Source organism: Heterodontus francisci, chromosome 27, assembly GCF_036365525.1.
Source record: "Heterodontus francisci isolate sHetFra1 chromosome 27, sHetFra1.hap1, whole genome shotgun sequence".
NCBI lineage: Eukaryota > Metazoa > Chordata > Chondrichthyes > Heterodontiformes > Heterodontidae > Heterodontus > Heterodontus francisci.
In genome coordinates this window covers 57,884,120-57,898,444 of record NC_090397.1, presented here as the reverse complement: position 1 = coordinate 57,898,444, position 14,325 = coordinate 57,884,120, and the positions used below count along the sequence as shown (strand labels likewise).

General features: G+C 40.9%; 1 protein-coding gene across 1 annotated transcript in view; it reads left to right on the top strand.

Annotated features, from left to right (window-relative positions):
* The window catches only part of col7a1l (collagen type VII alpha 1-like), a 353,167-nt gene that overhangs the window by 321,817 nt on the left and 17,025 nt on the right, over positions 1-14,325 (top strand). Inside the window, exon 94 of the mRNA XM_068059665.1 lies at positions 8,750-8,818. Coding sequence (XP_067915766.1) covers positions 8,750-8,818 — 69 coding nt within the window. The remainder of the gene's footprint in view (positions 1-8,749; positions 8,819-14,325) is intronic.

The window sequence follows — 14,325 nt, the reverse complement described above, 5'->3', positions numbered from 1 at the left end:
TCATTAATAATAATCTATTAGTTAGATAGAACTGGAGAATGGAAGTCTCCAAGGAGCTGCAGAACGTAATTATTTTAAGCCTTAATAAACCTCCTTGTAATTCATTTCTCGTTCAAGGTTATATTTATCAAACCTGAAAACTGTTGGTTATTGCAGTCAGATCAGTTCCCTCTGTAAGTAATGAAGACTACTAGTTGAGGTTTCTTATCCCTCACCTATAACAATGAACGTAAGCTACAGAATTATGCAACTGACCCTGTACAGCAGAAACAAAGCTATTACAAAACAGCGCAATAACTAAAATAGTATGCCCTATTGAGGGATAGCTTTTTTGTAGTAACATTTTCTTCCATAAAATGGTACATACATTATTTGTGAACAGGTGTCAGCTATTTAAGTGGCAGCATTTTAGATGACAATGACTGAATATAAGCTGTGTGGGCTCAAAGTGGTATAACACATTTTTGAAGTTGCACAGCTCTTGCTAGAGTAGAGATTGGCACATTGTGGTTACTGGTTCAGTTCTGCATATCCTGGGGATATGGTGTCATTTGGTGGTCAAGATAGTTTGCCAAAGGTTTCTGGGGTTTAGTCTAAGTTGCTTCCATGTTCCATACGGCACTTTGTTAAGATAACCCAACCATCAACTGCCCAGACAATTGTCTTTCACTCTAAGCAATATGGCATGAAGAAGAGCTGGGTGAGTACTTAAGAGAAGCAGAAATTAAGTGGACTGGCTTGAAAGTAAGCTCTAATGTTAGTAGCACTGACTGAACTGGAGGCAGTTAATAAACAATGTTGCTGGATTGGTGGCAACGAGCTTTCTCTAAAAATAGCAGAAGACAGAAAAGTGACATTTTGGTAGGTCCAAGGTTGCTGGAGACAAAATAATGTTGGTTGGGAAAATCAGAGTTTTTGAGTTGCCTATTTTGTGACCATTTGTGACTCTAACATTTGCTCTGTAGCTTCCTGATGCCAGCACATAGATCTTCACAAATGGAGCAAATATTATCTGCCCAATTGTTTCCAGTGCCCTCTGAAGAGCTCTGCATAAGAAATGTGCACTTTCCCAAAGAGCCAATAGGGCATCTCTGTGGCCTGCTGCATGAAAAGACTTGCTTTCAACATCAGTGACCCTGATGACGGTATGCCCTTATTGCTCCCTGACTGATGCTGCTGAGAATCCCCTGTGGCTGCCTGTAATGACTCTCAGCCTTATAAGTTGAGGGCAGTGGTCGCCTTCATAGCCACTGAGAGCCGAGCAGGCAGATAAACCCGCCTGCAGGTCTTTCAATGCGCATTAGCATCTTAGCATCTTCAGAATAACAATAAAAATAAAACCCTTTTAAGTGTATTTATACAGATAATATAGACAAAGAAAAATCTAGGAGAGCAGTCAGACGGAAAATAATAGACAACTCTTCTGATGGCTGGTGCTATTTTAGGGTTAACCGAAAGATTATTTACATCAATTCTGCTGCTGTTAAAGTATTTTTGAAGCTCCTCTAGCACAGAAGCTTCAAGGAGAATCTTAAATCTAATGGATTTTTTAAAATGTCTAAAACCTGATTTGCACACTTGAATATTCTTTTAAAATGTATTTGGGTAACTTTGCCTGAAAATAAGAAGTTGAAAGTGGCAATTATGTTTCATGGAAAAGTCTTTTTTAAGCTAAGTTATGAACAAACAATAGGGAATTTTTTTAGGGTACTTTGCTTAAATAGTTTTAAAATTGTTAATATTGAACCATTGATTACAAAATAGATGTACACAACCACATTGCTACTCTACATTTATCAGACTAATGGGACTTAGTCTTTAAAGGATATGAAACCAAATAGAATTGAGATACAAATCAGACATCAATAACAGAACAGGGGTCAAATGGCCTACACCTGACAATTATTATCAATATTGATTTTTTTCATTAAAACTCGATGGCCTAGGAATTGCTCTCAGCCTGTTTTCAGGCACAGAATGGTTGGAGTACTGGGAGCACATGCCAGAAGCAGCTCCAGAACACCAACTTAGTCAGGTTGATTCTTCAGGAGCCTCGGGTTGGCTTCTGTGATGGTGGGGGCTGGGGGTGGGGGGGAGTAAGAGAACAGGAGGTGATGATCTTGAGTAGTGGTATGACATTCCTGTTCCTCTGGCTCCACATGAATGTAAGTTTGAAAACAAATACTTCCCTTCTTGGTCCCCTTTAAGAACCACTGATTAAGCTGCAGAAGAAACCAGCAAATAGAGTGGAGCAGAATCCATCTACCATCTGTAGGGAAGAGGAACTCCTTCCTGTTACTCAGCTATAACGGTGGGTTTGAAAACTTTGGGACTCTCCTCGAATTCATGTTGTCCATAGACATCTTCCTGCATCTCCACTATGTTGCTTCTCCCCTTTGCCCTTAAAGAAAGCATCTTTCCTTTAAGCTTATTGCAGACCCTAAAGAACATGTAGCAGCATCCTATTTCTCACCTCCTAATCAGTGAGCTGCCTGCTGGAAACTCATCTCAATCATGCTAATGAAGGCTGACTAGGGTTCCTCTGGCTGGCGCTGTCACCTCCTCTGGCTGGCCCACTGACTCCCCTGATCAGGGAGGGTGGGCAGGATGACACACTGCATCCGTCAAAGAATGGATTTCTAATTAAAGGAACCATGGCGTGGATTGAATACAATGCATACAATCCTCCTTCTTTATCCAGGGTCAGGACCAGCAATATGGGCTGTAGTTATTGCTATACAGGCATGTGGTATTTAATTGGTTACTGCCTTAAATGCCTCAACGATGACAGTGATGATAATGATCAAAATTTTACCATCAAACACTTGGTTACCTTTATGAGAGGATTGAATTCAGTCTTAAACAATATAATGTTGCTTTATGGATCAATATATTCAGTTACCAGGCATAGAGTGCAGACTGAAGAGTGTTGGAAAAACAAAAAGGTGGACTTAAACAGACAGAGTTAAAAGCCCTGTATCTGAATGTGCGCAGCATTCATAACAAAATGGATGAATTGTTAGCAAAGATAGAAATATCTTGAACTGATAGCTATTACAGACATATTTGCAAGGTGACTGAAAAAGAAACAGAAGCACAAGATCAAATCAAGGTCTGAAAATGAAATAGAGAAGCATAAGCTAAGAAAACAATTAGAGGAAGAAGCAGAGTGCCAGAAAAAATTCCATGCTAACCCTATACCAGTCCATACCTATATCCCACTGGATTGGAGATAGTTTAGAAATGGACTGAAGTGGTTGAATATTTAAAAAGTAATGGAAAAAAAAGTTAGAGTGAAGAGATGGGACTGAAGCGAATGTGGATTAGCACCTTAAAACGACTTTGATTAATACCTAGTTAGGAAAAGAATGGACCAATATGGAAATAATCAAAAGATAGAAATGATTGACTGCTGTGTGGAATTAGAGGAATCTAAGCTGCTGGAAACATAGAAATGTCTGGTCAAGGAAGCCTACGATATAGAAGATCTGATTCCCTGATCGAGCACTCCCAATTAGAAACAGCACTCACATGAGGTGTCATTTGAGAAATTATGGACTTTGGCTCAGAGTAGATGAGCTGGAGGCTGAGCTCCAGACACTGCAAAGCATTAGGGAGGGGGAAAGCTACCTGGACACTTTGTTCCAGAAGGCATTCACACCTCATAGGATAGCATCTTCTGATTTGGTCAGGGACAGGGTGCGTTTGACTGCGAGTGAGGCAGATAAGGGGATCAAGAAAGCAGAGGTGGAGGAACCTCGGCCCTTGCAATTGTCCAACAGGTTTGAGATTCATTCAGCTTGTATGGATGAGAGCGAGGGCTTCAGGGTGGATGGGCAAACTGACCATGGCACCGTGGTACAAGAATCCATTCAAGCAGGGGGTGTAAATAGGAATGTAGTGGTTGTAGGAGATATTATAGTCGGGGGATAGACACAGTTTTATGTGGCCAAGAAGGCTGCGTTACTAGCCAAGTGTCAGGGTTCGGGACATCTGCTCAGGGCTGGAGAGAAGCTTGCAGCGAGGGAGAGGATCCAGTTGTCGTGGTTCACGTGAGTAACAACAACATAGATAGAACTAGGAAAGAGGTTCTGCATAGGGAGCATGAGCAGCTAGGGGTTAAATTAAAAAGCAGAACCTCAAAGATGATAATCTCTGGATTATTACCTCAGCCATGAGCAAATTGGCATAGGGTAAATAATATTAGGGAAGTGAATGCATGGCTCAAAGACTGGTGTGGTAGAAATGGTTTTTGATTCATGAGGCATGTAAGAAAGGTATCGCAATAGTCATGGGTGACTTTAATCTACATGTAGATTGGGTGAATCAGATTGGCAAAGATAGACTGGAAAATGAGCTCATAGAGTGTATTCGGGACAATTTCTTAGAGCAGTACGTTCTATAGTCAACAAGAGGGCAGGCTATTCTAGACCTGGTAATGTGCAATGAGACAGGATTAATTCATAACCTCATGGTAAAGGAGACTCCAAGTGACAGTGATCATAACATGATAGAATTTTACATCCAGTTTGAAGGAGAGAAGTGGGGGTGTAAGACGAGTGTTTTAAACCTATATAAAGGTAATTACAAGGGTATGAAGGCAGAGCTAGCTAAAGTGAGCTGGGAAACTAGCTTAAAAGGTAGGACAGTAGAGATGCAGTGGCAGACTATTAAGGAGGTTTTAATAACTCTCAGCAAAGATTTATCCCAATGAGAAAGAAAGATTCTTTGAGAAGGATGCATCATCCATGGCTAAATAAGGAAGTAAAGGATAGTATCAAATTAAAAGAAACACTAAACTGAAAAAAATCTGCAAAGATTAGTGGTTGATCAGAAGATTGGACAGATTTTAAGAACAAGCAAAGAATGATGAAAAAAAAATTAAGAGGGAGAAAGTAGAGTAAGAGAGAAAACTAGCTAGTAATTTAAAACAGAAAAGAGTTTTTACAAGTATTTAAATAGGAAAAGAGTAACTAAAGCTAGTGTTGGTCCTCTAGTGAGAGAGTCTGGGGAATTGATCATGGAAAACAAGGAAAGGCAGAGGCATTGAACAGGTGTTTTGTGTCTGTTTTCATTGTAGAAGACTTAGAAAACCTGCTTGATACTTGAAAATCAAGAGGTGAAAGGGAGGGAGGAACTTAAAACAATCACCATCACCAGGGAAAAGGTGCTGGGAAAACTATTAGACCTAAAGACTGACAAGTTCCCAGGACCAGATGATCCACATCCTTAGGTCTTAAAAGAAGTGGCTGCAGAGATATTAGAGGCTTTGGTTATAATCTTCCAAAATTCCTTAGATTCCCGAAGGGTCCCAGCGGGTTGAAAAATAGCAAAAGAAACACCTTTATTCAAGAAAGGAAGGAAACAGAAAGCAGGAAACTATAGTCCAGTTAGCCTAACATCTGTCATATGGAAATTACTAGAATCCATTATTAGGGAGGTTACTTTAGCAGGATACTTAGAAAATCATAATGGAATCAGAGAGAGTCAACATGGTTTAGTGAAAGGGAAATCATGTTTAACTAATTTATTAGAGTTCTTTGAGAAAGTAACAAGCAAGGTGGATAAAGGGGAACCTGTAGATGTATATTTAGATTTCCAAAAGGCATTTGATAAGGTGCCACATCAAAGGTTATTACACAAGATAAGAACACATATGTAGGGGGTAACATATTAGCATGGATAAAGGACTAGTTAGCAAACAGGAAGCAGAGAGTAGGGATAAATGGGTCTTTTTCAGGTTGGCAAGCTGTAACTAGTGGAGTGCCACAGGGATCAGTGCTGGGGTCTCAACTATTTACAATTTATATCAATGACTTGGATGAAGGGACCACATTTGCTGATGACACCAAGATAAGAAGGAAAGTAAGTTGTCAAGAGGAGGTAAAGAGTCTACAAAAGGATATAGATAGGTTAAGTGAGTGTGCAAAGATTTGGCACATGGAGTATAATGTGGGAAAATGTGAACTTGTCCGCTTTGGCAGGAAGACTAGAAAAGCTGTATACTATTTAAATGGAGAGAGATTGCAGAATTCGGTCATCTACAGGGATTTGGGTGTCCTGGTACATGAGTCACAAAAGGTTAGTGATTAGGAAGGCAAATGGAATGTTGGTGTTTTTTGCAAGGGGAATAAAGCATAAAAGTAGGGAAGTTTTACTGCAGCTGTACAGGATGTTGGTGAGACCACACTGGAGTACAGTTTTGGTCTCCTTATTTGAAAAAGGATATAATTGCATTAGAAGCAGTTCAGAGAAGGTTCACTCGACTAATTCCAGGGATGAAGGGCTTATTTTATGAAGAAAGGTTGAACAGGTTGGGCCTATACCCATTAAAGTTCAGAAGAACGAGAGGTGATCTTATTGAAACATATAAGCTCCTGAGGGGAATTGATAGGATAGATACAGGGAGGATGTTTCCTCTTGTGGGGGAGACTAGAACTAGGGAACACTGTTTAAGAATAAGAAGTTTCCCTTTTAGGACAGAGATGAGGAGAATTTTTTTCTCAAAGCATCATTAGTCTGTGGAATTCTCTTCCCCAGAAAGCAGTGGAGGCTGGGTCATTGATTGGAGACCAGTGGCAGCTATAAATAGCCCTGCTGGCCAGCATGTGGATTCCTTTGCTCCATCTCACGCCACCCCCCCCATGCCATTTTTGCAGAGGCAGGATGGGGGGTGGCAGGGCTACCCACACACACGCGACAGGTTGCTGACACAGCTCGTTAAAGGCCACTTAATGCCAATTAAAGGAGATTGACTAGGATTTTCCAGTCAGCCTCCATGTTCCCAGAGGTAGCGGGGGCCAGTTTAGGTGCCTGGAGACAGCCTCCTGGCTGGCAGACCGGGGGGCCAACACTCCAGGCAGGCCTAAAGGCCCCCCTCCCTGCCTGGGTGCTGCACCAGCTGCAGGCTGCCCTGTAAAGGGAATCCCTCTGCAGTGCTGGTCTGGCTACAAAACTGATTTTCTGTTAAATTTAAGCTTTAAAAATGTCGATGAGAAGCCGCCTCTATTTTGAAGCACCCTCGCCCTTACTTACCTGCCATCACAGCCTGTTGCTCCTTTCAAGCTGGGAGGCCTCTGATTGGCCCTCAAGCTTCAAGAACTCATCCGTTGCCCTTAATTGGAAGGCAAGCCCGCCTTCTGGCATTATTGGCTGCCCTGAGGAAAATTACAATGAGTGCGAGCTTCTGTCCCACATTTCAGCCTGACAGTGGGGTCCGATATTACATCCATTCAGTTAAATGGACCACAAATCAGGGGCTACGGGAATGTGATTTCCCAACCAATGTACCCTGCAAGCCCCAGAGAATCACCCCTTAATGCGGGATCCAGGTTAGAAAGGTATTCTAATGTGAGAAATTCTTCGGCGTTGTTCCTCCTCCGCCATTGTTACTTTGCCAGAGGTGAAACGGCAACATACCTTTCCTGAGGGAGTCTGCTAGGATTTATATCAACCATTCAAATTTCTAAGCTGCTTACCTCTGTACTTTAGTATAGTGGAAACCAAATGCAAATGTGAATGAAAGAAGTAATGATTTGATTATAATAGGCAAAGGATATAAACATTTTTTCCATTATCTAGTTCAGTAAGGTTTGCCTTGGGCAATGATCTGACATGCTTAATTAAGAATTCTATACAAATAGAATGAACTAGAAAAAATTGGAGTAGGTAAGTGTGCTTGTGGGGAGAAATTTCAACAGCAGAACAAAAACTGGAAATGTATATGGAAAAAAGGAAAACTACAGAACAAGAACAAAAATAGGAGCAATAAAGACAGGGGGTGGGGGGTGTGAGCGGTGGCCAGCAATAGCCCCCTGTTTTAATGCAGATCCAAGGGCAGCACGCCTTCTCTTCCTGGCTCCACAGTAAGGTAAGTAAATAAACGAGGAACTTACCTTTTGGGTGACAGCCTCCAGAGATTCTTGTAAGGACCAATGGGTTTGGCTGCTGAGCGCTTGAAAAGACTGGCTGGTCAGTCGCTAACGAATTTCATAAATGGGCCTGAAATGGGTGTTAGGCCCATTGCAAATACAAATTGGGGTCCTAACAACCGTATCAGTTGCATACACTGGAATCCTACTGAGTAGTCCAATCTAATAAGGTGGGCAGTGAACTTCAGGTGCAGAACAGCGCATGCATGTCATCCACCATATTAGATCCTTAGGCGCCCATTTTAAAACGGGAGCAGCACAATCAGATTTCCAGGCTGCTGGATAAAATAAATCAATAAAGACCCAGTTATGTCTCAAAAGAACAAGGGCTCAGGAAGGTCACATATAGACCCGTACTACATGTATCCAGCAGGAGAGTACCCAGTCTTCATTCTTAGTGGCACAAGCTAGTAAGGAATTCTGTTCCCCAGCAATAAGTTCCTTGATCTTATAGACAAAATAAGAATTCTTCAAAAAAAAAGGACTAAGATAAATTATGCATAAATATCAAGGATAAATTATGCATAAGTATCGTTAATAAATCAAAGTCTGTTTGACATTTCTAATACTATAACTGAAACAAAAAAAATCAGACATTTAATTTCCTTTTAAGAACCAGGAGACCCTTTAATGGAAATAACAAGAAGCAATTATATTTCTGATTGGTTCAACAACTAATTGTTCTGTGACATTTATCAAGTTTAACTAAAATACTTATTACCTTCTGAAATACATTAGATGGCAGGTCCAATTGTTGAAATAAAGTCTAATTCAATATGCGTCGCTCATTATCTCTTTAAACTTAAGTCTCCAACCAGTTATGTTGAATAATGAAGAATTAATGGGCACATCTTCTAAAAAGAAGCTTCTGGAGAGCCCATTAACAGGTAAAAATCCTTGTATTTAGAAGCAAGTCACATTCCCTGTAATCAGTGTTTTTTTGTGCTAAATGAAGGGTAAGATTCTTCAAGGAAGAAATGTTAGCTCATTAATACATTGCAAGATAACACAGCCCGACCAGTAGGCTATTGGGTGAGAGAGACCAGAAAGGTTCGAATTACAAGTTTAAATCTGTGCTGGTTCCTGGGATGGCTTAGCAACTGCAGCCAGCACCTCAGACCACAGGCTGTCTGGCACTTCATGGCTGCCACCTGACATGTCAGGAGGTCTGAAGTAACCGGCTGGGTTGAATGGATTTGGCATCAACCTGAAAAAAAAGGTTGCCCATCCATGCCTCCTCCTGCCCTAGTCTAGCTGCTGGACATTCCTGTTTGATAAAACAGAAATGTGCATGGGAACATACTTCTGGTTACCACTAGGAGTGTGAACTCCACTCAAAAGGTTCTCTCCAGCTGATCCAACCTAAAAGTGACAGCTTCCTGTTAACTGAAGCGCCAGATCCCACTAGCCCATCATATCCACGCTGGCCGAAAAAGAATTATCCAATCTAATCTCACCTTCCAGCTCTTGGTCCATAGCCTTGTAGGTTACAGTACCTCAAGTGCACATCCAAATATTTTTTAAATGAAACGAGGGTTTCTGCCTCTACCACCCTTTCAGGCAATGAGTTCCAGACCCCCACCACTTTCTGGGTGAAAAAATGGCTCCTCCAATCCTTCTACCAATTACTTTAAATCTATGCCTCTCTGATAACAGAAATAGATCCTTCCTATCCATTCTATTTAGGTCCCTTCATAATTTTATACACCCCAATTAAATCTCCCCTCAGCCTTCTCTGTTCCAAAGAGAAAAACCCAAGTCTTTCCAATCTTTCCTCACAGCTAAAATTCTCCATCCTGGCAACATCCTCATAAATCTCTTCTGTACCCTGTCTAGCTCCTCCTGTAATGTGGTGACCAGAAATGTACGCGATCTAATTGTGTTTTATACAGTTCTAGCATAACCTCCCTGCTCTTATTCTCTAGGCCTCGGCCAATAAAGGAAAGAACTATGTATACCTTATGAATCTGTCCTGCTACCTTCAGGGATCTGTGGACATACTCTCCTTGGTCCCTCTGTTCCTCTACACTTTTCAGAATCCTACCATCTATTATATATTCCCTTGCCTTGTTTATCCTTTGTAAATTGATTGCCTCATTTCTCCAGATTGAATTATATTTACCACTTTTCTGTACCCGTGACCAGACCATTGCTATTTTCCTGCAGTCACAGCTTCCTTACTCACTATCGGTCACACAGCCAATCTTCGTATCATCTGCAAATTTCTTATCATGTCCCCTGTATTTGTCCCTTGTATTTAAGTCTAAATCATTGATATATATATGAACAGCAAGGGACCCAGTACTGAGCCCTACAGAACAGCCTTGCAGTCACAAAAATACCTGTCAACCATAACCCTTTGTTTTCTGTCACTGAGCCAATTTTTGATCCAACTTGCCACTTTCCCTTGGATCCCATGAACATTTAATTTACTAATCAGTCTTCCATGTGGGACCTTGTCAAAAGCCTTTCCAAAATCTGTGTCAACTACATCAAATACACTACCCTCATCGACCATTTTTTGCCTTCTTAAAAAATTCCATCAAGTTAGACAGACACATCCTTCCGTTAACAGATCTATGTTGACTGTCCTTGATTAATCTGTGTCACTCTAAATGGCAATTTATACTACATCTCAGAATTTTTTCCGATAACTTACCCACCACCAAGGTTAGGTTGCCTGGCCTGTAATTCCTCAGGCTATCCCTTCATCCTTTTTTAAACAATGGTACAACATCAGCAGTCCTCTAGTCCTCCAGCACCTTGCCAGTAGCAAGAGAGGATTGGAAAATGATGATCAGAGCCTCTACTATTTCTTCCCTTGCTTCCCTTCACAGCCTGGGATACATTTCATCCAGGTCTGGTGATTTATCCGCTTTAAAGGATGCTAATATTTCCGTCTTCACTATGTTTATGCCACCCAATATTTCACACTCCTCCTCAACTACAATGTTTGCTCCGTCCTGATTTTTTGTGAAAACAGATGCAAAGTATTCATTACAAACCATGCCTTTGATTTAGGGGTCTAAGTACAGAAATCACTAAAAACTAATGGACAGGTACAAAAATTAATTAAAAAGGCTAATGGAATGTTAGACTGATAGAGTGGTTACAGCACAGAGGGAGGCCATTTAGCCCATCGAGTCCCCACCAGCTCTCTGCAAGAGCAATTTAGCTGGTCCCACTCCCTTGCCCTTTCCCAGTTTCCCTGCAAATTTCTTACCCTCAGGTACTTATTCCCTTTCATTTCCCTTTTGAAAGCCACACTTGAATTTGCCTTCACCACCTGCTCAGGCAGTGCATTCCAGATCCTAACCACCCTCTGTGTAAAACAGTTTTTCCTCATGTGACCTTTGGTTCTTTTGCCAATCATCTCAAATCTGTGTCCTCTGCTTCGTGATCCATTTACCAAAGGGAACAGTTTCTCTCTTCTGATTTTGAACACCTCTATCAAATCTCCCCTCAACAATTAAATTTCATCAACCACGTGTTTGCCCATTCCACCAGTCTATGTCCTCTTAAAGTCTATCACTATCCTCTTCATAGTTCTCAATACTTCCACACTTTGTGTCATTTGCTAATTTTGAAATTGTTCCCTGTATACCCAAGTCTAACTCATTAATATATATCAAGAAAAGTAGTGGTCTTAGCACTGACCCCTGAGGAACACCATTGTATACCTCCTCTAGTCTGAAAGTAGTAGTTCACTACTACTCTGTTTCCTGTCATTCGGCTAGCTTCATATCCATACTACCACTGTCCCTTTAGTTCCATGGGCTTCCACTATGCTGACAGGCTTATTATGTGGTATTTTATCAAATGCCTTTTAGAAGTCCAAATAAACCATATCAAGCACATTACTCTCGTCAACTCTTTCTGTTACCTCATCAAAAAACTCAATCAAGTTAGTTGAACATGATTTGCCTTTAACATGTCCGTGCTGACTTCCCTTAATTAATCCACTGTTGTCCAAGTTATTGTTAATTTTGACCAGGATTATGATTTCTAAAAGCTTTCTCACTACTAAGGTTAAACTGACTGGCTTGCAGTTGCTGGGTTTATCCTCACACTGTTTTTTGAACAAGGGCGTAACATGTAACATTTGCCATGATAGAGTTTATATCAAAACAGCTAGAATACAAAGTGGAAGTTATGCTACAGTTGTATAAAGCTCTGGTTAGACCACATCTGAAGTGTGGAGTTTAGTTCTACAACAACAACTTAGCATTTATTTAGCGCTTTTAACATAGTAAAATGGCCCAAGACACTTCAAAGGAGCATTGTCAAATAAAATTTGACACTGAGCTACATAAAGATATATTAGGGCAGATGACCAAAAGTTTGGTCAAAGAAGTAGGCTTTAAAGAGCGTCTTAAAGGAGGAATGAGAGTTAGAGACGCAGAGGCTTAGGGGTGGCATTTCAGAGCTTAAAGCCTCGGCACCTGAAGGCACGGCCACCAATGGTGGAGTGATTAAAATCACGGATGCAAAAGAGACCAGAATAAGAGGAATGCAGATATTGTACAAAGAGAAAGGGCTAATTAATAATCTCGTAAAGGAGCTTTTAGGGAAAAGTGACCATAATATGAAAGAATTTTACTTTAAGTTTGAAAGTGATGAAGTTCAATCTGAAACTAGGGTCTTAAATCTAAACAAAGGAAACTACAAAGGTATGAGGGGCAAGTTATCTGTAGTAGATTGGGAAACTACATTAGATGGTATAATGGTAGAGAGGCAATGGCTAGCATTTAAAGAATTAATACATGATTTACAACAAATTTACATTCCTTTGAGGCACAAAAATATCCAGCAGAAAAAGTGATCCAACCATGGCTGATAGGAGAAGTTAAAGATTGTATTAAATCAAAGGAAGAGGTTTATAAGGTTACCAAAGAAGTAGTAAGCCTGAAGATTGGGAGCATTTTAGAATTCAGCAATGGAGGACCAAGAAACTGATAAAGAAAGAGAAAATAGAATATGAAAATAAACTAGTGGGAAACATAAAAATGACTGTAAAAGCTTCTATAGGTATGAAAAGGAAAAGATTAGCAAAGGCAAACATGGGCCCATAACAGGCAGAGACAGGGGAATTTATAATGGGAATAAGGAAATGGCAGAGAAACTAAACAAATGCTTTGTGTCTGTCTTCATGGAGGAAGATACAAAAAACCTCCCAGAAATACTAGGGAACCAAGGAACTAGCGAGAATGAGGAACTGAAAGAAATTAGTATTACTAAAAAAGTAGTACTGGAGAAATTAATGGAACTGAAAGTTGCTAAATCCCCTGGACCTGATGATCTACGTCCCAGAGTCTTGTAGAGATAGAGGATGCATTGGTGATCAACTTCCAAAATTCTACAGATTCTGGAGCTGATCCTGAAGATTGGAATGTAGCAAATGTAACCCCACTATTTAAGAAAGGAGGGAGAGAGAAAATGGGGAACTACAGGCCTGTAGCCTGACATCAGTAGTAGGGAAAAGGCTGGAATCTAATATAAAGGATATGATAACTGGGCCACTTAGTCAACATGGATTTATGAAAGGCAAATCATGTTTGACGAACCTGTTGGAGTTTTTTGAGGATGTAACTAGCAGAAGAGATAAGGGGGAACCAGTGGATGTGGCGTACTTGGATTTTCAGAAGGCTTTTGATAAGGTCCCACACAAGTGTTTAGTAAGCAAAATTAGAGCATATGGGATTGGGGGGAATATACTGGCATGGATTGAGAATTGGTTAATGGACAGAAAACAGAGAGTAGGAATAAACAGGTCGTTTTCAAGTTGGCAGGCTGTGACTAATGGGGTACCACAAAGATCTGTGCTTGACTCCCAGCTATTCACAATCTATATCAATGATTTTGATGTGGGGACCAAATGTAATATTTCCAAGTTTGCTGCTGACACAAAACTAGGGTGGGAATGTGTGTTGTGAGGAGGATGCAAAGATGCTTCAAAGGGATTTGGACAGGCTCAGCGAGTAGGCAAGAGCATGGCAGATGGAATATAATGTGGAAAAATGTGAAGTTATCCACTTGGGTAGTCAAAAACATCTTTTCTTCTTTGGCCTCCTTGTCTTGAGAGACAATGGGTAAGCGCCTAGAGGAGGTCAGTGGTTTGTGGAACAGTACCTGGAGTGGCTATAAAGGCCAATTCTAGAGTGACAGACTCTTCCACAGGCACTGCAGATAAAATTAGTTGTCGGGGCTGTGACACAGTTGGCTCTCTCCTTGCAATGCTGTCTTTTTTCCTGCCAACTGCTAAGTCTCTTTGACTCGCCACGCTTTAGCCCCGCCTTTATGGCTGCTCGCCAGCTCTGGCGATCGCTGGCAACTGACTCCCACAACTTGTGGTCAATGTCACAGGACTTCATGTCGCATTTGCAGACGTTTTTAA